The 22,574-nt window shown below is 42.1% G+C and overlaps 1 protein-coding gene across 4 annotated transcripts in view; it reads left to right on the top strand.

The window, feature by feature from the left end:
* The window catches only part of LOC147031760 (rho guanine nucleotide exchange factor 25-like), a 266,797-nt gene extending 252,169 nt beyond the window's left edge, over nt 1-14,628 (top strand). For all 4 annotated transcript variants that reach the window (XM_085867167.1, XM_085867169.1, XM_085867172.1 and 1 more), the window contains 2 exons: nt 629-809; nt 7,543-14,628. In XM_085867167.1, coding sequence (XP_085723293.1) covers nt 629-809; nt 7,543-8,003 — 642 coding nt within the window. In that variant the 3' untranslated portion in view covers nt 8,004-14,628. The remainder of the gene's footprint in view (nt 1-628; nt 810-7,542) is intronic.
* The last annotated feature ends 7,946 nt before the right edge of the window (nt 14,629-22,574 follow it).

Here is a 22,574-nt window from a genome sequence, read left to right on the forward strand (position 1 = left end):
TGAAATAAAAGGCAAGGTGTTTGAAAAGGTAAGGAAAGAGCCATTCTGTTTCAAGAAGTATCCTTGTCTTCCATTATTTATGCAGTTTTTGGAATAATTGAGCAATGTTTGTCATCATCATAAATTTTAACACTGAATCGATCGTTAACATTGCAAACTTAAATATTCTAGCATTTTATTCAAATTAATGCCACAAAGTATACAATACTACTCCACCTGTAGCTGTACATAATACAAGTAAATCTGTCTGTCTATTAGATATTGTTCACTATACTATAGAACTAAAACTATTTGGACAGCACACCCAAACTTGAGAAGAAGCCTCTCAACCTGCGCATATTCTGTACATTGTTCCCATGTGCTTCAGCATGTGCTTTATAAAGGTGACATCTTGGACAATTCTACACATCCTGGTTTGATAGACCTACAGTAAGAACATAACAGCCCTCATATTAAAAACATAATGCTATAGTGTACTTGTATGCCTGTTAAGAACAAGCAATTTGCCCCATTTGATGTCATATCTCTTGTCATTGGCATTAATGAGTGTTTATAAAACAAAATTGATTCGGTATAGCGATCGTGTATATACTGTATATTATGTGATGCTTGGGTGTCAATGGGACAGGTCAGCTGCCTTGGACTGGAGACAAGTTCTGATGGAGATCCTTGCAAACTGGTCTTGACCTCGCGTCAGGAGGATGGTGTGCATGAGCGCTTTGTTTTGCAGTCCAATAGTGCAGAAACGTGCCAAGCCTGGGTCCTTGCCATTACACAGATCCTTGAATCTCAGCGAAATTTCATCAATGGTGAGAGAATTCCATAAACTCTCTGACTCTGTGTCCGTTTGTCTGTCTGTTCTCTCACTCTCACTCATTTCTCTTTCTATCTGTCCTTTCACTTTCTCTCTATATATGCATCTCTCTGTTTATAGAATAGCTCATGCCCAACATGTTGCTTCACCTCCCTGTCAATATTTCATATCATTTCAGTTAGCATATCACTGTCAATATTTCATTGAGAAAATTAATTGTGCATAGAAAAATTACATTCCAGTTGTGAGATGTGTGGAGTTATGATGTGGCTTATGATGATATTTTTAAACACATAAAACGTTTGCATTGAATGCACTATATCATCACACTTTCAGGAAAAGAACAAATACATAACTGAACAAAAAAGTAAATTAATTTTAAAATGAAATGAAACACACTTCAAACGGCCCCAAACATAACTTTTTGTATTATAAAATGCACGAAAACTAGTGGGATATCTCGAGAGTATGTAATGTTTCTTTTAAACATCGCATTCTATTCATTGTCCATTTATTCGTGTATTAATAATTAGGCACAATTTAGGCCCCTTCTGAAAGATAATCGTTTGGCCTTTTTCCATATCAAACACTGAGTAATACTTGACCGAAATAAGAAATATAAAAGTAGAAAAATGTGGACAATTTGTCATAATTCTTACCCTCGATACAGTTGTCGAGATGGCTGCTCCAAGAAGTGCTTTGCTTCGTATAGATGATGTAGCTAAAAGCAGAAAGTGAACATGGAATTGCAGACATTTATAAGTGAATGCAATACATCTCCCCTCCCCCTTACATATACTTTAATCCGACTATTAATTTGCAATTGGTCACTGACTTTGACACCAATATAAATTTTTATAATGGACCCGAGGCATCAAAAAGCAACATATATCGAACAAACGGTTTCAAATGAAGCACCTCACCACCAGTGGAGCATTGAAATTGCATCAGACGTGGCAATACATGGGAATTAGTGCTCCCAGCTTGCCGGCTCGATGACAGAAGACACCATTTGCATTTTTGCTGATAATTCAAAGGGAAACCAGAAAGAGCAATCAGAGATTGCAGACCCTCACCAGAACTTGTTTTGTGTGGTGTTTAGAATGGAATTAAAATTAATTTGTTTGAACTTTGACCACTGTGTAATCACGAAAAAGACTCGAATCCGAAATTTTGCTAGTAGTCCGTTTGCCACCCGTATATGTTCTGTACTCAACCTTGTTGTAATGAGAAGTGTATTGTTTTTTTATGGTTTCGTACTCACATGGGTCTATAGAGAAAATTTGGCTTTGTTGCCAAAGCGGCAACCTTGGGGAACTCCGCTAATTTGCATAAATCCAAGATGTCCAACACGGACGGGGGGGGGGGGGGGGGGTGGAATATAACTTTTCAACCAATTAACTTACAATCACATGTGATACCTCTTTTCTGTATAATTTTGACCTGAGGAATCAATTTCTGAGATCAAATTTGTGATTTGGGGTCAATTCAGGGTCAAAGGTGAAGTTCAAGGTCTTTTTCAGCCAAAAATGAAATAAAATAATAATAACATTTTCAGAGTGATGGTGGTCAAGCGTTTATTCAGTAACGTCGATCACTCCCATTCATCATCAGAGCCGAATGCAAGATCAAGATGTTCAGTTTCCTCGTCATCTTCCACATCTGCTTCTCCTTCCTCTTCCATTTCATTTTGGTCTTCATCTCCTGACTTGAACGGGTTGAAGCAGGCGTCACGACAAACACAAGCGCAATACACAGTGCATGATATCTTTCCATGGTGACAGCTGCAACGTTCAGTGCCGCACACCTTCACCGCCGCCTTACAGCCGCACCGCACTACATCCATGAGATCTTGGGGTCCTGGGGGCTGATCGGAGGTTGCTGGTACTGGGGTGCCATCTTTTATTTCCCACCCATACTTCGTGATGTCAAGTTCAGGTGGAGCCGGCTGGTCAGCAGATTTTGCAAGTATGGTCTGCATCCCTGGCTTAACGCGGCCATACTCCAGCATACCTGCGGGATGAGGTTGCTGGAATTCATGTGAGAGGACATGGGTAGTGCGTCGACCATTGGGTGTGAATACCTGGAGATTGAAGTTGTCAAACCACGCTAATTTGGCGCCGACGGTTCTACACAACCCCATGAACTGGTGGAGAACCTGTGCATTGTCACCTCGTAGACGAGCGGCCAATTTTCGGAATCTCAGGGCCTCATCGTACGAGGTCGTGAAGCCAAGTTCATGAAGGGGTTTGAGAAGTTCGGAACTGCCGTGCCGGTGCAACAGTTTGACGGCCAGTCCTCATGTTGTCTGATTCTGGTTCCTGTAACGTGACAGAATTGACTGGCTCAGGCTCAGAGATTTCTTGGTCACTTTACCACCGGAGACCAGGTCCGAAACAAACTTCAACAAACTTGGGCTGGTCACCTTCATTGTGTTGGCCTGTGTAAACTCTGATAGGTCATAATTGGCACTGCTGTACTTGACCGACCGTGCCTCATGCTTGATCTGCCTCACCACGGAAGCAATGCACCTCTCATCCGTATCATCGACCTTAACTATCTTGAGACTTTTAGCAACGGACTCACGGAAACCAACAATGGCAGCACAGCCATCTACCCGAACAACGATAACATCCTTACTCATGCAGTCAGTCAACTTGCTTCACATGTCACGTCGAGCGAGCTTGCCACCTCGATCCGAGTACAGGGAATGCAGTTCAACACTATTCCATATTCTGGATTTGTCTCAGTTCATTTACTCAATGACTTCCTTCAGAGCATTTTCATCTGCACTACCAGTTGGCAAATCGGCATATGTGGGGACTTTCGTGAAACTGTTACAGCAGCGGACGTGGTACTTGCACTCAGCAGAAGGTAGATCAGAACCAAAAGCAAGGTGCATCTTGACCCTTCTCGCGACATCATCATTACGCTGCTCAGCAACATCAAGGAGCATATCTTTCATCGTTGGGAGTGGGTTACGTTCGTGTCAAAATGTTCTTTGGTCATATTCTCACGAACGCGGTCCCATCTTTCTGGGTGTCTATCATCAATGGGTAAACATTACTCACTACAGAACATACAATCACGTTTGTATTCAAACACACCTTTGTCAGCTACCTTTGTATGAGGCCCTGTAGTTGTCCTTACACCCTCATCTTCAGCCTTTCTTTTCTGTGACTTTCTCACTCTCTCAATTTTCTCTTTTGATGTACAAGTACAGTAGCAACCTTTGTGGCAGGCGATGCTTGCCGCATCTCCACCAACATCAATAATGTTCTGTAGCTTAGCCTGCAGGTCCCCATCTCCACGGGATTTGGCGCACGAGATGAGCTTCTTGATCCCGATCTCAGTGAATTTCGTTTCTTCTCCGTGACACACTGGGAGAAGACACCTTGAGTCAGCCATCATACGTTTCTCTGAAAAGAAGAAGAGGTGAGATTAGAATCAATGGGATCGTTCATCAACTATCGAGTCGGAGTGGGGTCAAAACGTGTTAAACCCCTCAATCGTCCAAAAATGACATTGAACTTGACCTTTGACCCTGAATTTGACCCCAGAACCACACAACTGACCTCAGAAATAGATTCCTCACCTCGAAATTATACGGAAAAAAAAATGTATCACACTTGATTGTAGGTTGATTGGTTGAAAAGTTATTTTCCACCTCCGTCCGCGGTGGCCATCTTGGATTTACACAAATTATCGGAGTTCCCCAAGGTTGCCACTCCGGCAACCAAGCTAAATTTTTTCTATAGAGCCATGCGAGTACGAAACCATCAAACAACAATACACTTCTTGCAACAACAAGGTACTCAACCTGGCAACTGGACTGTAAGCATTGCTTCGGGGTTTATTTGAAAGCACATTTATTCCAACGATTACCTCGATCGACTCAAACACAGGGAATGGCAAGGCAAAATGTGATTTTTATGTGTCACCTTTGATCCTATAAAATGGGAATGGAGGCCGAAAGGAAGAAAAAAATAAAAGAAGGGGTCTGTGTGTATTGGAGAATGATCCTGCTCACAAACTTCAATGGAATTGGCTCAGAAATTAAAGAATGCTGTGTGTGATTGTAAATTGTTGAAAATAAAAAAAGGAAGGAGAAGAAGAAAGTAACAAAGGAAAAACAATAAGGCGATCCCCCGCATTACAGAAATTCACCTTACGGAAATTTGCTCCAACGGAAACAAAGTAGTCGTGACTAAAATTCATATAACGTAAAGCAAAATTCACTACAAAGGAAATTTGAGTCTAAAAACAGATTCCCCCCCCACCACCCCCTTCATAAGTTTTACATACACCACGTGACATGAAGGTAAAAGTATATGTACACTTCAAGTCAACTTGCTGATTATAGGTGCCCTCAGGTCATATTTCACAACAAGTTCATACTGTATGTAAACCTTTGGAGGTGAGGTGTACACACATACTGTATTTGTATTTCTACATTTGATATAATATTCGACGATCGGAACTCATGCTTAAACAAATTATGTCACCATCTGGGTTTAAATTGGAGAATTTTTGAAGTGTTAATGATTCTCCACATCGTGAATAATTAAATAAATACACGTTACGATCCACGAAGGAAATAATAATCATAAATAATTATTTCGTTACTTCGTGGATTTATTATAATAAATACACAAAGGAAATGATCAGGTGGGGGGAGCGATTAATGGGACTGGCCTTGTTGGAAATTGCCCCCCCCCATGGTAAATCGGGATGTTGTAGGTAGCTGGAGAGCTGGCCTGGCAGGATTTTGACATGGATACAACCCGAGCCCTATCAGGTGGTGTACAGCGTCCCATGTCCATCAGGGTGCCGTCCAAGCGATTGTCTCTGCCTTTTGGGCTCACCGGACCTTGGAGGGGCTTGAGACCTCAGGAAGACCAAGATGGTCCCTCCTAGGCACCTGTGATGGTGTACTGAGAGGACTACCTCTGGAGGTTTTGTGGGCCTCACCTTGTGGCAGCACCACCGAAGGCCAGTAAGGGCCTGAAGTGACCGCCCAAGCATGCAGCCTAGCAGCCTCTTCCCAAGGCTCTCGGATGGTCAGCATGTATAGACCTGTCATGCTGGGCTGGTCTATGGATGTGGGTCAAACCGCATGGACCCAAGTTTGAGTACCATGCATTGGACAACCAACCGGAGCATCTTTGGAACGTAATGGAAATTATTGGGAAAGGCCCGGGGAGGTCTGCATAACCTTCCACAGATAGTCCACCATGATTTAATGAATTTTCCATTTGGGTTTGAAGTGGCATTGTGGAAAAGAATATTCGCTGCAGCCAGCACTGCTGGTATTGAAAAACGTCCTCAGTGGTCATTGGATTTGAGATAAATTTACTTTTCCCCATTGTCATGACTCACCATGCTTTTTTGGGGTGGAATGCAGGTGAGTTGGGGAATTGGTATGGGTGATGGGCAAGAGTGGCCATGGGAGCCAAGCACGTCGACCGAGTGGAAAGGGTTAAAATGGGCAATGTGTTTTGAATAAGAATAAATGAATTCCCTCACTGGTGATTGTGTTTGAGTATTGGTGATTATTGGAGTGTATACAGGCCATTCCACGAAGGAACCCACAAGTATCATGTCCTGCAGGTGTAGGTATAAATGAATGGCAGCTGAAAAGGGATCATTGTACGCAAGGTTTGTGGGTGGAGAAGCGTTGCTTGACTGCAGGTGCATCGGGCTCTGATGGAGAGTGGGAAGCCTGGAGCTCCACCATGCCACACCCCTGGTCGTCCAGCAAGTGACTGGAAAATGGAAAACCCACCGTGAGGAGCATCTGATCGGTCAGCCATGGGGCAGGAAGAGCCCTGGCGACCAGGAATAAGCCAAGGAGTTCCATTTTGGATGGCCTCAATATGTGGAACAGAAAATGTGTGGAAGTTCTGTCCCCATCCTGAGGAATGACCAAAAGGAGTCCCAAGAGTCAATAAAAACTCTTGCGCAGATGTGTACTCTCTTTCTCTCTTGACTTTGTCCTGCAGACCAGGAGGACTTTCCTGGCTACAGGGACGCTGCCTCTGAATCCCCACCTCCACCTCATCACCCTCCTCCTGCCCTATGCCGCCCCAGCCCTGTGCAATACCAGGATGCATGAGCCATACTGGACCCACAACCAGCTCATCCCTTGCTCAAGCCCTCGCTCGTTCCCCATTGTTGTGCGAGTCCCGGAATTTATTTTTGTGATCATTGTTGGGTTAAGCTTTGGTTATTTACCTCCTCTACACCTAAGTTTGTGTGTCCCATCATTTCTACCTACATCTGTCCACCGCTTGATTTGTTCCATGCTATTTTTATCCCTTTTCCCATATTCATTATTTTAAATAAACCCCCGTTTTATTTGAAGTAATGTCTTCCTGCCTTTTTGCCTCTCGTGTGTTTTACCACCAGGTTTGGCTTTGTTTGGGTGATCCTTGGGGAATCGTGATTATATTGAACACAGTTTCTTAATCAAGATTTTGGTCCTTCGCTGGGATATTATTACCCCCAGTGCAGACAGACCATGTTAACGGATCGTCTGACATGACAATATGTTTTGAAAAACTGAATTAAACAGAGACCTTGTATAAATACATTTATTTACACAATATCTCAGTAACGTTTGGTTCAAATTACGATTGATCAAATGCAGTTTTTTGCATAATGAGTCGGGAATCCATGAAGCCATGTTGAAATTGAAACATATTTTTGCACTTTCTTTTCCCTCTCAGCTCTCTCCTCACCTATTGAATACCAGCGTGGCTACCTGGGGAAACGGGCTAGCTCTGGGGCTGCTACACCACCTCTCACCACTCGCTCCCACTCGGCTTCCTTTGTTGACATCGCTCCAGTGCTGCCTCTCATCACTGGGCAAATCGCTCCAAGCCTCAGGGTGGCTGCTGCAACACTCAGTGCACCAGGATCACTTGCTGCTGTGGCCGCAGGCTCTGGCTGTTCTGTGCCACCAAGCAACACTGGGGGTTCTCCAGGAGTAGTTGGAAGCCAACTTTTACCTCAGGACAATCATGAGGCCAACAGGCCTGTGGCTGTTAAGACAGTGACCAACAAAGCGTGTGCACTGTGGGATGGTGGAATTGAAGAAGCGACTGCCTTGAAACCCTCCAGTGAATTGAACTCCAGTCATACCACTGGAGAACTTGCTTCAAACTGCCAGGAGCAAGAAGACGGATGATGACTGTTACCTAACGCGCAGGGGTGTCAATCAGAATGGGGCCAAAGTGATTAAAATTAAACAAATGGTTAGAAACATCAATAATATCCAAGAATCTTATGCGCAACCGATGATACATGAACAGTGGAATGGTGAAACTTGTACAGGTGCGGCTCTTGCCAAGTGGCCTCAATCCCTGCACATGGTAGACAGATTGCAGCCTTGGCAGCATGAGGGGAATATTTGTGTGCACACAGGATGCAGACATGAGACATTTAATGCTTGTTTCATTGAATCTCACCTGTGATTCATACACAACTCTTGGTTAGAATTGAGTTTGTTGAATCAAACCCTTTGCCCACTACCAACAGTGAAGGGTAAATTTACATATTGTGCACAGAGTGGTAGAAGTACTATCTGCATGAGCATCTGCGAGTGCAGAGGCATGGATATGGCACAGGAAATATGGGTGAAATGTCCTCCTTTTGTGTCAAAATTTTCTTACGTCATGTAAATGGGCATCAAAAAGATATTAATTTGCACATTTAACATACATGTATACATTTATTTTAATCAAGGCTGGAGCTGTTTAATGCTCCTGTCGTAGTAGTTTTAAGTGTACATTCTGTGGATGGAGAGCTGAGCGTGTCTCAGGTGGTTGTGGGGTCAGGGGGTTGTGTGTTTATGTCCAGAACATACACTTTCTGTCCATTTCATATTACGTTTGGCTGAAACTGAAATTATGTTGTGCTACAATTCCTGTGCAAATTTTGGAACTTGTTGGTCTCATTGTTTCAATAAAAAGGAAAGTTCCTCCGTATTTTCAGAAAACAAACCTTGGGTTTTTGAGAAGCGAGAAAAAGAGAAATTATAAATACAAATAACTAGAAGGGCACTCGGGAGAGCGCGGACCTCCGCCACACAATGCCTGATATAACATTAAATAATTCTCGTATCCATATTCAGATATTCACCAAAATCGAATCAATTAGACCGTCCATCAATTTGACTAACCTGCATAGTCCGTGAGTGTCAGCTGCGGCTGTATGGACATGTGGCTCATTTTCCTGTCGCTGATCCTGCTCACCAGATTCTCTCAGAGAGAGAGCCTCGTGAGTGGAGGAGGCCAATGGGCCGACCACGTGCCTCGTGGTTGCAGCATGTTGATCAGCATCTCAAGGAGATGGGGATGGGCCAGGCATCTGCCTGAGGGATGGCTAGACGGAGGCCCCTGGGCCTGGAGTACTGGCGGAAAGTGGACGCAGCGACGCGCTGCTCCGGCACATGCTTCCATACCTGACCTGACACATCCAACGCGTCCACCCAGTTTCGTCCGAATCCGTCCACAACTTTTTGAGATATCCTGCATATGAACAGACAAACAGGGGTGAAAACATAACTTCCTTCCACTTTTGGTGGTGGAGGTAATAATTATCGGTCCAGAGTGAAACGTATTTAAGAACGGGCATAATTACATTGCATTTACCCCCTTGGAGTTCTGTCCGGTAAATCAAACCCTTTGCCCACTACCAACAGCGAAGGGTAAACTTACATATTGTGCACAGAGTGGTAGAAGTGCGATCTGCAAGAGCATGTGCGAGTGCAGAGGCATGGATATGGCACAGGAAATATGGACGAAATGTCCTCCTTTCATGTCAAAATTTTCTTACATCATGGAAATGGGCATCAAAAAGATATTAATTTGCACATTTAACATACAAGTATACATTTATTTTAATCAAGGCTGGAGCTGTTTCATGCTCCTGTCAAAGTAGTGTTAAGTGTACATTGTGTGGATGGGGAGCTCTGCCTGTGCCTGTTATTAAGACAGCGACCAGCAAAGCGTGTACACTGTGGGATGGTGGAATTGACACAAAAAAAGTTTGTTTTGACACAAAAATCAAAAAATTTGAGACAAAAGGAGGACATTTCACCCATATTTCCTGTGCCATATCCATGCCTCTGCACTCGCACATGCTCATGCAGATAGTACTTCTACAACTCTTTGCACAATATGTAAATTTACCCTTCGCTGTTGGTAGTGGGCAAAGGGTTTGATTCAACAAGTACATGAGGAGTACTTGCTTGCTCGGCGGAAAGTGGACGCAGCGACGCGCTGCTACGGCACATGCTTCCATACCTGACCTGACACATCCAACGCGTCCACTCAGTTTCGTCCGAATCAGTCCACAACTTTTGAGATATCCTGCACATGAACAGACAAACAGGGGTGAAAACATAACTTCCTTCCACTTTTGGTGGTGGAGGTATTAATCGGTCCAGAGTGAAACGTATTTAATAACAGGCATAATTGCAGTGCTTTTACCCCCTTGGAGTTCTGTCCGGTGGTATTTTGATAATATGTTTTTACCCCCTTGACTAACTGCTCAGTTGATGATTCTGTGTTTGGTGTTCACAGATCAGAACATCCCCAATTACACACAAAAACACACACACATCTATATGCAGCCACTTCGCTATTTACGTCATAGATGCATTCCTGGAAAACATCGTTTCAATGTAAATAATGTAAATTGAACTTCAAAATCCTGTTGACTTTTAGATGTATTAAAAGGAGAATGCGCTGCTGACAGAAAAAGAAATGTATTTGAGTGGAAATGTTTCAAAAAGTAAATGAATTAAAATATTATTACAATAAAATACTATACATGGGGTATGGTCATCGTTTTTTTTCGTGTGCAGCTCAAGGCTGTGAGTAGCATGATTGACTGAGAATGTAACAGTGCTCCTGTGGGTTAGAGCAGGGAATTTGGAATTTGGCCAGGATGCCGGGGATACCTTCCCTACTCTTTGCAAAGGACATCGATAAGGCATCGTTAAAGTCTACAAACCAATTCCAGCAGATACAACACCCAGTTTAACATCCATTCGAACGACGGCATGTACATTGTTGAATCACCTTACACTGTGAAACACTGGGATGACAGTTTATACCTTGGTTGAGATTTGAACCCAAACTAGATATCTTGGTGCAAGTGTGCAACCCTCTCGGCTATTCTGCCGTAGAGTGGGGATGCATTGCTTTGTAGCCACTAAAAACATTTTTAATTTCTTTCTTGAAATCGTAGTTTGCTTCACTCATTCTAATCCTCCAATTTATTTTGCCTTCAAAACTCCGAGGACTTCTCCACGGAAAACTGAACTGCGGTCGCCATGCCCACTGCTCATGCTGTGGGAGCTTTCACTTGCTTTAAAATTATTTTCTCTGCATTTAATGAAGTTACACTTCGGGCATATTCATTTATCTTTTCTTCACTCAATTGTAGTAGGATATTGAAGCTTCAAAAAAACACCCCAAAATTTACATTGAAGTGAATTGGGGAAAAGAGAAACACTTTTTGACCGACACGCAAAAACTCCAAAAAGCTTCATATTTATCACACTTTCAACTAAACCCATAACCACATATCAAATCCCAAATAGTCCAACTATTTCTCCCACTTTCAACTAATCCTCAATCGACCAACTCGTACTGATAGCATATTTTCATTAAAGTCAGAGATTCATTAAACCCTTCATTAAAGAGAGCCAATTAATATCTGACGATGTTTTATTTTTGGGAATAACTTAATTTTCTTAAAGCACTCATCACCATCGAGCACATTAACAAACAAGAAAAAGAGTAATCAGAGATTGCAGATCCTCGGCAGGACTTGTTTTGTGTGGTGTTTGTGTACTGGTGTTTTACGTAATTAAAAAGAGACATAATTAGAACTCCCACTTTATAGCTGCTGGCAGTGATGACCGGTTCAGCTATTTCAGAGAATATTTTTGAAGGATTTTTTTTGAACAGTATGGCTGCCGAATCACGTGACCGATGTTGTTGTTCGTCTTTCGGCTGCTCCCGTTAGGGGTCACCACAGCAGATCATCCGTTATGATCTGCATACTGATTTGGCACAGGTTTTACACTGGATGCCCTTCCTGACGCAACCCTGGTCGCCTCTTACGACACAGGGATAAGGATTGGGTTTCGCCATGGTTCCGGGCTGCCCTACACCCTCTCATAGCGCAGCCCAGTGCAGAGCTCCCGTCCTCAAGCGATCCTCCAACCCAAAGCCTCCGAGTAACTGGATTACAGGCACACGCCACTACGCCCGGTAATCACGTGACCGATGATGTCTTCAAAAAAAAATTGTAGACCATTTTATCCCTAGATGACCCTCATAGATTTTCATCCTGATCCGATGTCACGTTCTACATATGCAATGACGTCATAAACCTTGGTATTCAAAATTAAAGGCATCTGTGACGCCATAAAAATAAAAATCACACTCCTTCCCCATGAGGAGTACTTGCTATGTGCCAAGTTTAAATGTTTTCTTTGGTGCGGTTTCAGAGATACAGTGGTCCAAATTTTTTTGTTTTTCAAAAAGGCTGCCACACCATGTGACCTATTACATCATAATTATCATGATAATATTCTACATGAGTAGTCGCACCAATCATGAAAATTTTGTCTCAATCCGACAAGCAGTTGTGGACAAAAACATGAAAGTCTGTGTGGACAATCAGACAAACAAATAAGAAGAAGATGCCAAGCAGAACACGATATTACAAAATTCATAAAACAAATTTGACCTCATAAATAAATATAATTGGTGGTTGAATTCAGTGAACTGATATGCAAATCCTCCTCAAATTTCAAGTCAATGGGATAAATATTGAGGATTTTGGAAACACCATCTTAGTTTCTGACCTTGGGCCTATGTTGACCTTTTGGTCCATGTGTATCTCAAAAATAATTGCCTAGTTGAATTCAGTGACCTGAAATATAAATCCTCTAACTTTCAAGTCAATCGGATGAAAATTGAGGATTTTAGAAACACCACCTTAGTTGTTGACCTTGGGCTTATGTTGACCTTTTGGTCTATGTTGACCTCAAAATAATTGGCTGGTTCAATTCAGTGACCTGAAATATAAATCCTCTTCAAATTTCAAGTCAATCAGATGAAAATTAAGGATTTTAGAAATACCACCTTAGTTGTTGACCTAGGGCCTATATTGACCTTTTGGTCTACGTTACACAACAACAATAATTGGTGGTTGAATTCAGTGACTTCATATGAAAATCCTCTTCAAATTTCAAATCAATTGGATGAAAATTTAGGATTTTGGAAATCTCACCTAAGTTGTTGACCTTTGGCCTATGTTGACCTTTTGGTCTCCTGGTGAAATTTTTTTTTAATGCCTCGTTGAATTTAGTGACCTGAAATATAAATCTTCTTCAAATTTCAATTCAATTGGATGAAAATTAAGGATTTTAGAAATACCACCTTAGTTGTTGACCTTGGGCCTACGTTAACCACAGAAATAATTGGTGTTTGAATTGAAGGACCTGAAATATAAATCCTCTTCAAATTTCAAGTCAAGAGGATGAAAATTGAGGATTTTAGAAATACCACCTTAATTGTTGACCTTTTGGTCAATGTTGACCTCAAAAATAATTGATTGATTTCATTGACCTGAAATATAAATCCTCTTCAAATTTCAAGTCAATCGGATGAAAATCTCATGAAGATTTTAGAAATCTCAAGTTGTTGACCTTTGGCCTTTGTTGACCTTACGACCTTTTGACCTCAAAAACAATAGGCTTCTTCCTTATGACAAACTCTATCATGTGGTGAAGTTTTGTGAAGATCGGTTTAAAATTGCGACCTGTAGGCAACAAACAGACAGAAAAAAAAAGACAAACAGACAGATGATAACAAAATCGACTGACCAATATACTTGAAAAATCTTCGATTCTGCAAGTAACAAACGGACATAAATGCAATACCCTCTCCTTCGGCGAGGGTAACAATATGTTGGAACTTGGTTATTGGTTTAAGTATCGTTGTTGAGCAGAGATGAAATGACAAACCCCTCATAATGCTCTTGTTTGAACACCTCCTGAGCCACATCTCGTTTGGAGATTGTAGTAAGTTTTTACCTCCACCACCGCAGGTGAAGGAGGTTATGTTTTCACGCCTTTCTGGCTGTTTGTCTGTGTACAGGATATCTCAAAAAGTTGTGGACAGATCCGGATGAAATTTGGTGGACAGGATCGGTGTGTGACAAGGACAAACTGATTCGATTTTGTTGAAGATCCAGATCCGGATCTGACGACTAGAATTTTTTAAGTGATTCTTCACCATTGAGAGATAGGGCAAAAAACGATATATAGCACGATATCTCAAAAAGTTGTGACTAGATTCGGATGAAACTTGGTGGAAACGTTGGGGATGTGACAAGGACGAATTGATTTGAATTTGGTGAGAACCCAAATCCGGATCTCGATACGAGTATTATTTCATTTTTAAGTGATTCTTCACAATTGAGAGATAGGACCACAGAGAGATAGGATATCCAAAAAGGATATTGTACTGTTTAGGTTGATATTTCAAAATCTGTATTGGGCCCGATGTGTTCTCCTGGATCAGGCATTACGTGGTGGAGGTATGTGCTTTCCCGAGTGCCCTTCTAGTTTTTCCATTGATTTCTTGACAACCATCAAAGTCTTCTGTCCATTTCAAGGATGTTTATTTTCTTTACATCCTCTAACTTATTTGTATTTAAATTTATCCGCTTATCTGTTTTATCCACTTTTTTTTGTGATTTCTTCAATAAAACCTTTTTGATATTTACCACATTGATGATGTTTTTCTATTTAAATAGCAAGGCTGTGATTTTCTCCACTCTTTGGTTTGGTAATTGCTTGGTTGTATTATTTATATACCAGTAAAAAAAGGCAGCGGTCGCCCGTTAAAATCACCCCCAACCCAATTTTTTTATTTTATTCTTAGACTTTATTTTATGTCTGAACATTTATGTATGTATCAACATTTATTTTTTTTTATCTAAACACATGTATATCTTAACTATTAAATATCCTAACTCTTATACTTATCTTAACACATACTTATCCTTCAATTATTATATCCATAAGGGTGGGTGTCAATTCCATTTTCTAAAATAAACCTCTCATCAAAAGCCCAAAATGCCATTTTTTTTTTTTTTTTACCTCCTCTGGACATAATTGATGCTCATAACTTCTTATTGTATTCATTTTTCTTTACCCTTCTTCATTGAAGGTTAAACAGTTGTAATAACGTTCAAAGTTTCTTGTTTCTTTGATTACATTTTTGTTTACCCCATTAACTTTTTATCACTCTTTTCAATATTATTATCAATATATTTATAAGCATAAGCCTTTGCTCTCAATCCCACAAATTCACTCATCATCTTTAAACTTTCCAATAACCTTTTATTCTTTGCAGAGAATAGTTTGTTATCTGATTTTTTTATTGCTTGTATCATAAATATCAACATCCTGAGACATATCCTTATAAATATTGTTACGGCTGTGGAAATTCGCAAACCACCATTCAGGGCCCATAGGTGAGATAACTCTAAGTACATGTGTAGTTAGCCCCAAACCCGTTGTTTAGAGGGAATTAATGTGATTCCTTCGGGCTGTGACGCTTTGAGATAGCCGTTTTTCTGTTCTATCTTTATTTTGAACCGCCATAACCATCAAACCACCACCAAAAACCCTCCACCACCCTCACCTCTCTCCTTCTACGGCCATTCCCGCACCACCTGTGAACACTGAGCGTTGGGCTGTCTTGGGCTCCTTCAAGATACGCACCGAGCCGCGAGTGCAAATAGCGGCCTTTCCGAGGGAGAATTCGGATCAAGAATGCTACACGCCCACTTCTGATCCGTCCAATCAGCAAGCGCGGAGCGGCTTGGCCCCGCTTCCAGGCGCGTCTGTGTGAAATCGAAATATGCAAATTCTAGGATCAGGGGAGGTTCACGCCCACTTTTCCTCCGTCCAATGGGCGAGCGTGGCTCCGCCCCCGAGCTCATCCTGATCCGGAAATTTGCATATTGTTTCTCCTGCCGGCCTATAAAACGCCGAGCGCAAGGCGAATCGTGGCAGAGAGAGTCAGTTTTGGTAAGAGTCATTCGGGCAGAGTTTTGGCAGAGAGTTTTGGGAGAGAGTCAGTTTTGGTAAGAGAGTCATCGAGCAGAGTGTGGCAGCAGCAGAGTGTGGCAGCAGCAGAGAGTGGCAGCAGCAGAGAGTGGAGTCGGGTGGCGAAGGCACCGAGTTGGGTTCTGCAGTTGGCTGAGGAGAGTTGGGGGAAGAGGCCAAGGAGCTCGGGTCTGAGGCGAGAAGGACGGCGGTCGACGACGAGGTCGCGGTGGGAGATCGCTTGTCGCGGGACCCAAGCCAGCCAGCCATTCTCCCTCCCCCAGGGCATCAACAATTCCCCCTTTTCCCCCGCGCTGAGATAGTGCAACAAAGGGGGCCCCGTTCCCACCCCACTCCAAGCGTCGTGCCAACGAAACCCGCGAAGGAGCACGGAGTCAGGGCACAGCCACGCAGCCACGTCTGCGGCTTGTCCGCCAACGCATCACGAGGACGCGGGTAGGACCCACCCGGTCTCGCGGACCTGGCCGCTCCTTCAGGTCCCGCGCACATATTGGCCTGCAGGCCCGTCTGCCCCCTTGTCTATGAGGGTGGCTTCTTTCCTTTGCTTTTGGGTGAATGTGTGTTGGCGCAGTCTGTAAAGTAGAACTGTAAGTGTTGCCGTGTGTGCGTGTAGTCAGTAGTAACTCTGCGTCGTTGTTTATTTTGTTTTACTGATATAGGTGCATTTTGACTGTTTGGCTGTATATGTGTGCTTTCCGTGTGTCGTGTAATAAATGTGCATTGTGTGAACTGTTTTCCCGTTTTGCTTCGTCTTTTCTTTATAGACTCTCCATCCTGCTTCACGTAAAGGGTTCGTAGTGGGCTTAATACGCCCGATAATTAATCGGAACCGTCGAGGCCGACGATAACACCGCTTGGTTATCACTGAAGCACGGAACGGACCACTAAAGCGGTTAGTGTCCAGAGTCGGCCTGCGGCGAGGTACGATCGCCCGGTCGACCATCCGCGCAGGTACTGAGGTAGATCGAATTTGGCGAGCGACCCTATCCTGCGCGGGTGGGCAATTGGCACGGTCGTGGTGGGGTCAAACCCCCACCCGTGACTAGCTCCCGGCGTTGTTCCGAGAGGGTCACGACAGAATTGTCCGTTCCGGTGGGCGAGGCGGCCGCCATTCGAGTCGAGCGGCCGATCGCACGCCGGTAGGCGCAAATTCGCAACAATATATTCCGTGTGGATTTTCAAAATAAAACTGTCGGTATCCATATAAAGTAGATTAACTCCATCCATATATATCTTCTTTAAGTTGTTGTAAAAGTAGTCACAAGTCAAGAATTGATGTTCCTATATAATTAGGTTTATCTATTTCAATCCTCTCTTTGTTCATATGAATAGCACAAAAGTTCTCTGAAAACACCAATGCTCTTTGAAAACTTAGTTTATTAATTAATTTGGATGCCACCTTTCCAACAAGTCAGTTCGTCAAATTTCTGCCCTGCTGGAGCTGCTCCGGTCAACTGTAAGTGCTGCTATTGTGAAGGGGAAACGTCAAGGAACAACAGCTCAGCTGCGAAGTGGTAGGCCACACAATCTCACAGAACGGGACCCCCAAGTACTGAAGAGCATAGCGCGGAAAAATCGTCTATTGTCGGTTACAACACTCACTATTGAGTTCCAAACTGATAGTGCAGGGACATATGTTTGCATGTGGCAAATTATGTTAATTTGCGGCACCAAAGTTTTTCTGACTCAGAATGTCCCACTGAACAAGAAAATCTTTGGTGCCAATTTTTTAGAGATATTTGACTATGTTTTTTTTCAGGAATATACATCAGAACATATAATTGACCGATTCAGCAAAATTTTTGACGTGATTTTTTTTTTAATCTTTGATGAACCATGTCATGCAGCACCTCAAAATGATCAGTGTGGACCATGGTATACAATGAAAATGTCAGAATTTATACATACCATAGTTTAATTAAATGGGACCGTAAAATCCAAGATGGCCATCTCTAAATCATGAAATTCAACTAATTGGCATATATATAAATATATAAATATATATATATATAAATATATATATATATATATATATATATATATATATATATATATATATATATATATATATATATATATATATATATATATATATATATATATATATATAAATATAAATATATATATATATATATATATATATAAATATATATATATATATATATATATATATATATATAAATAAATATATATATATAAATATATATATATAAATATATATATATATATATATATATATATATATATATATATATATATATATATATATAAATATATATATATATATATATATATATATATATATATATATATATATATATATATATGCAAAATTAGTTAAGATAACAACACAGTCTATTTGTTGTAATAAATTACAGTTGTTGATCATGAGGAATCCCATTTCAGAAGAGTTATTTGATTGGATATATTTGAATACAACTTAGCAGATAATAAATAAATAAATAAATAAATAAATAAATTATTATCTTACTATTTGCTCATTATACATTTTTTAGAAAATAGACAACATCACAGCTATATAAACTATGTATTAATTCCCTTGCAATAATTTTGTGCATAAGATTCACAATTTTCTTTTTCTTTCAGAGAGTGGATGACATCGCAGTTATATTAATCATAACCAGCTGAAACCCCGTCACAGACGGATTCCGTTCATTCAACCACCCTCACCAGCTCACACACACTCGAGGGACATAGACTGGACAGGGTGTGCTTGCACCCGCCGACTCATCCCCCGCCCCTGCCCCATTCAATTTGCTTACCCCCACCCAAAAATGTAATTACCCCAGCCCCGCCTCTTCACTCCCCGCCCCCCGTCTTTTGATTCCCCGCCCCACTTGCCCCCGGGCCCCCACCCCCGTCCCCCCCCCCACACCCCACCCCGCCTCATTCAACCCCGCCCCCCCCCCCTTTCTCCGTCTCCCGCTTTCAATTTGCTTACCTCCACCCAAAAATTTGCTTACCTTGCTCCCCTCCTCTTCACTCCTCTCCCCCATCTCAACAAAAAGTGTTTATTCTGCTTCAGCGTTGAAAGTTGACTATTGCCACTATGCGCGATGCACTCTTACAGGTACGAAGTTTCTTTCAGTCCAGGTCACAGTTCCGAGAAAAACGTGACGCGACCGCCAGGAGCACAAAATTGGTCCTTCAGTATTAATATATAGATAGAAGATAGAAGATAGAAGATACAGTAGACACCACTTTATAAATCCACGGTTATAAAATCCAGCCGCTGATTGTGACCAAAATGAGTTGGATCGGAATTTTACAAAGAGAAATCCTCCGTTTAATAAATCCACCTGCTTGGCACGTGCACGGTCTCAACCTAAGCTTGATGAAGTATGCGCTGCCGCAGAGTGAAAAAAAAACCCAACAACAACAGCAACTGGTGATGGACTTCGAATCCCGCTGCCGCTCGAATCCCTCTGACCCCAAATCCCAATAGCCAAGGGAAGAAAGTGACGACGAACCCGAGCCGATGCCAACAGCGGCAGAGATGCGGACTGCACTCGCCAAATTGGACAGGGGACTGCAGCTCTCAGGTTTTGCCCATCCCGATTTCCGCCACGTGACGGATTCAATAAAGGAACATTTGCGCAAAACCTTCCCTCCCAAGCAAGCGACCTTGGAGAGATTCTTTTGAACAATCCCCTTGTCACCGTTTGATAAATCAATGTTTTCGTAGCATAAAGCAGTGTTTAACGACATTCGCTTTTTGTCTTATCTATCCAGTAGGTGGCTGAAAATAGGTTCTCCGCTTAATAAATCCAGCCGGTTAATAAATCCAAACGGCGTGGTCCAATGGTGGATTTATAAAGCGGCGTCCACTGTACAATGTTTCTTGGTACATTTTGTGTGTCAAATTCACATTCTGAGGTAGTCACCATGTGCAGAAGAGGATTTTACATTGCAGATGCTATTTTCGAGGAGTGGAATTAGTAATTACACCTTTTAGCAGTAATTTTCTGACGACGGACGTAATGGCGTCAGCGAATAACCGATGATGTCATGACGTCCTGACGCCTTTCAGCGGTGACGTCACACATCGCCATGTAAACGAATGTAAAACGAAAAGTGTTTATTCTGCTTCAGAGTTGAAGTTTGACAATTGCCACTATGTGCGATGCACTCTTAAAGGTACCATGTTTCTTTCAGTCCAGGTCACAGTACTGAAAAAAAACGTGACGCAACCGCTAGGAGGAGCACAAAATTGGTCCTTCAGTATTAATATATAGATACTCGTGCATAAATCACACAGTCATGCCAATACAATCATTATGTGCATTTGCTTAACAAGTTTGCTTTACCATTCTTGCTTCTATTTTTTTCAGATGTACTTACATATGCTGTACCAGACAACTTATCATAAAAATTGAGGTATCTCTCTGAAATCAGAATGGACCAACCTCATTCCAAGCATCCTCGTGTAACTTAAGAGACAAACTATGCAATATGTCTGAAGTGTCAAGTTCCAGGTGGACAACTGGTTGCCAATCCAACCTCATATGACAAGTTCCTGGACAGTATTCATGAGCGTGCAGGTTGTGGTGATCCTGGTTATCTACCATTGAGCAGCAGACTCCGGGATGTTGATGCATCAGATCTTCAATCATATGGGGCGTCTTGGCACAGGGAGTGCTTTCAAGAGACTGTGTATGAGCTCAAAATTGATCGTGCGAAGATGCGATTTCAGAAAACTACAGCCACCAAAGATTCTGCCATTCTGCTATCATCTCCAGTAGGCCGTCCGTCATCTTCCCAAGCATCAAAATGTGATGATAACTCACCGTGTTCAAATGCCACAACAGGGATGAAGCCATTCACCCGATCATCATCAGTCTCACATAACAAGATGCAATGTATATTCTGCAGTGGAGATGGAATGACAAAACAATTGCATGAAGTGTGTTCATTTGGTGTTGGGGGGGGGGGGGGGAACGACGACGCTGTCCAAATCAGTGAATGATTAATGGAAGGTTCGATTACAATCCATATCACCAAATGACGCTCGGGCCATAGATGTAAAATACCATCTCCCCCTGCTACGTGAAACGTGTACAGCGTCAACCACAGCAACAAACGTTGAATCCTCACCAAGTGGATCAGAACCAAAGGACTATTCTTGCCGACATCGAGTTCTTCAATGTATTGAAAAATGTACTTCACTCTGGCAACATTGTTTCAATGAATGATGTCACCAACACCTACATTGGCATCCACAGAATGCATGGAGTGGTAGGAGGAAAATTGATTCAGAATAAACATGTGAAAGATCTGATCAAGAGACACCTTGAAAATGTTGAATTCTCACGTCCCAGTGCGAGATAATCTGAAATGTTATGCTCCAAGACTACGAAAGATTCTGCCATCAGAAAGGAAATTGACTCCCGAAGTATGGAACAGAACATGAAAAGCATTTTTGAATGTGCGAATACTCTTCGAAAGGACATTCTTCGTGGCAGAGAAACGCCATGCGTCTTTGACGGATCACTTAACAGTGGTAGTAGAGATGATAACGTCCCAGCATCCTTGACAGCACTGCTAAAGGCCCTGTCACACCTTGACGTTTTAGCCAGCGTATGGAAAGGTATCAAAATGTATGTAAAACGCTGGCGTACGCTGAACAATTGATATTTTTTTTCCCCAGTTTTGGACATATTCATAACGAGTTGGACGTATGCATAACGTATTAGTAACGTACACAGAACGTTTCGATAACATATAGATAACTTGTATCAACGAATGCTGAGCGTGTTGTCGGCATTCACAACCTATGCCCAACGATAGTCTAACTTAGGCATAGCGCGCACAGCGTATCGCCGACGATCACGTGGCGTAGCCTATTAAAAGGCTGCGGCTCGACGATTCAAATCATAACCGCACTCGACATCGAAGTGTGAAGCCGCTGTCACACCTTGACGTTTTAGCCAGCGTATGCCGACGTATGAAAAATTTGCCGAATATGCTGGCACATGTCGAATACGTTATGGGTAAGTTTTGTATACGTTAAGAGCACGCTGAAGCACGCTGGCATACGCCGTAGTACACCGAGCTCGTCGACAAATTTTCAGCATGTTGAAAATTTTTCGACGTATGCCAGCATATGACACACGTTCCGCATATGCTGGCAAAAAGTTTTAGGCATGTTACGCGATCGTTGACACACACGTTACTCGTAAGTTACTCATAAGTCGAAACATGTTGAGGTAATGTTTAGCGTCAGTGTTCCAGACTCCCTGGTTTTTTTATTTTATTTTTTTTTCTTCGGCATGACGGTGATGTTGACTCTTCGATTTCTAATGCGGTTATGATTGAAATCGTTGAGCGGCAGCCTTTTAATTATATTATATTATAACCGCACTAGAAATCGGAGTGTCAACATCACCGTCATACCGAAGGAGAAAAAATAAAAATAAAAAAAAACCATGGAGTCTGGAACACTGACGCTAAACAATACCTCAACGCGTTTCGACTTATGAGTAACTTACAAGTAACGTGTGTCGACGTGAGTCAATGATCACATCACGTGCCTACAACACGTTACTCATCGGTTAGAAATAAGTTTCGGGTATG

Source organism: Eptatretus burgeri, chromosome 2, assembly GCF_056783735.1.
Source record: "Eptatretus burgeri isolate ZD-2024b chromosome 2, Ebu_testis_v1, whole genome shotgun sequence".
Lineage (NCBI taxonomy): Eukaryota > Metazoa > Chordata > Myxini > Myxiniformes > Myxinidae > Eptatretus > Eptatretus burgeri.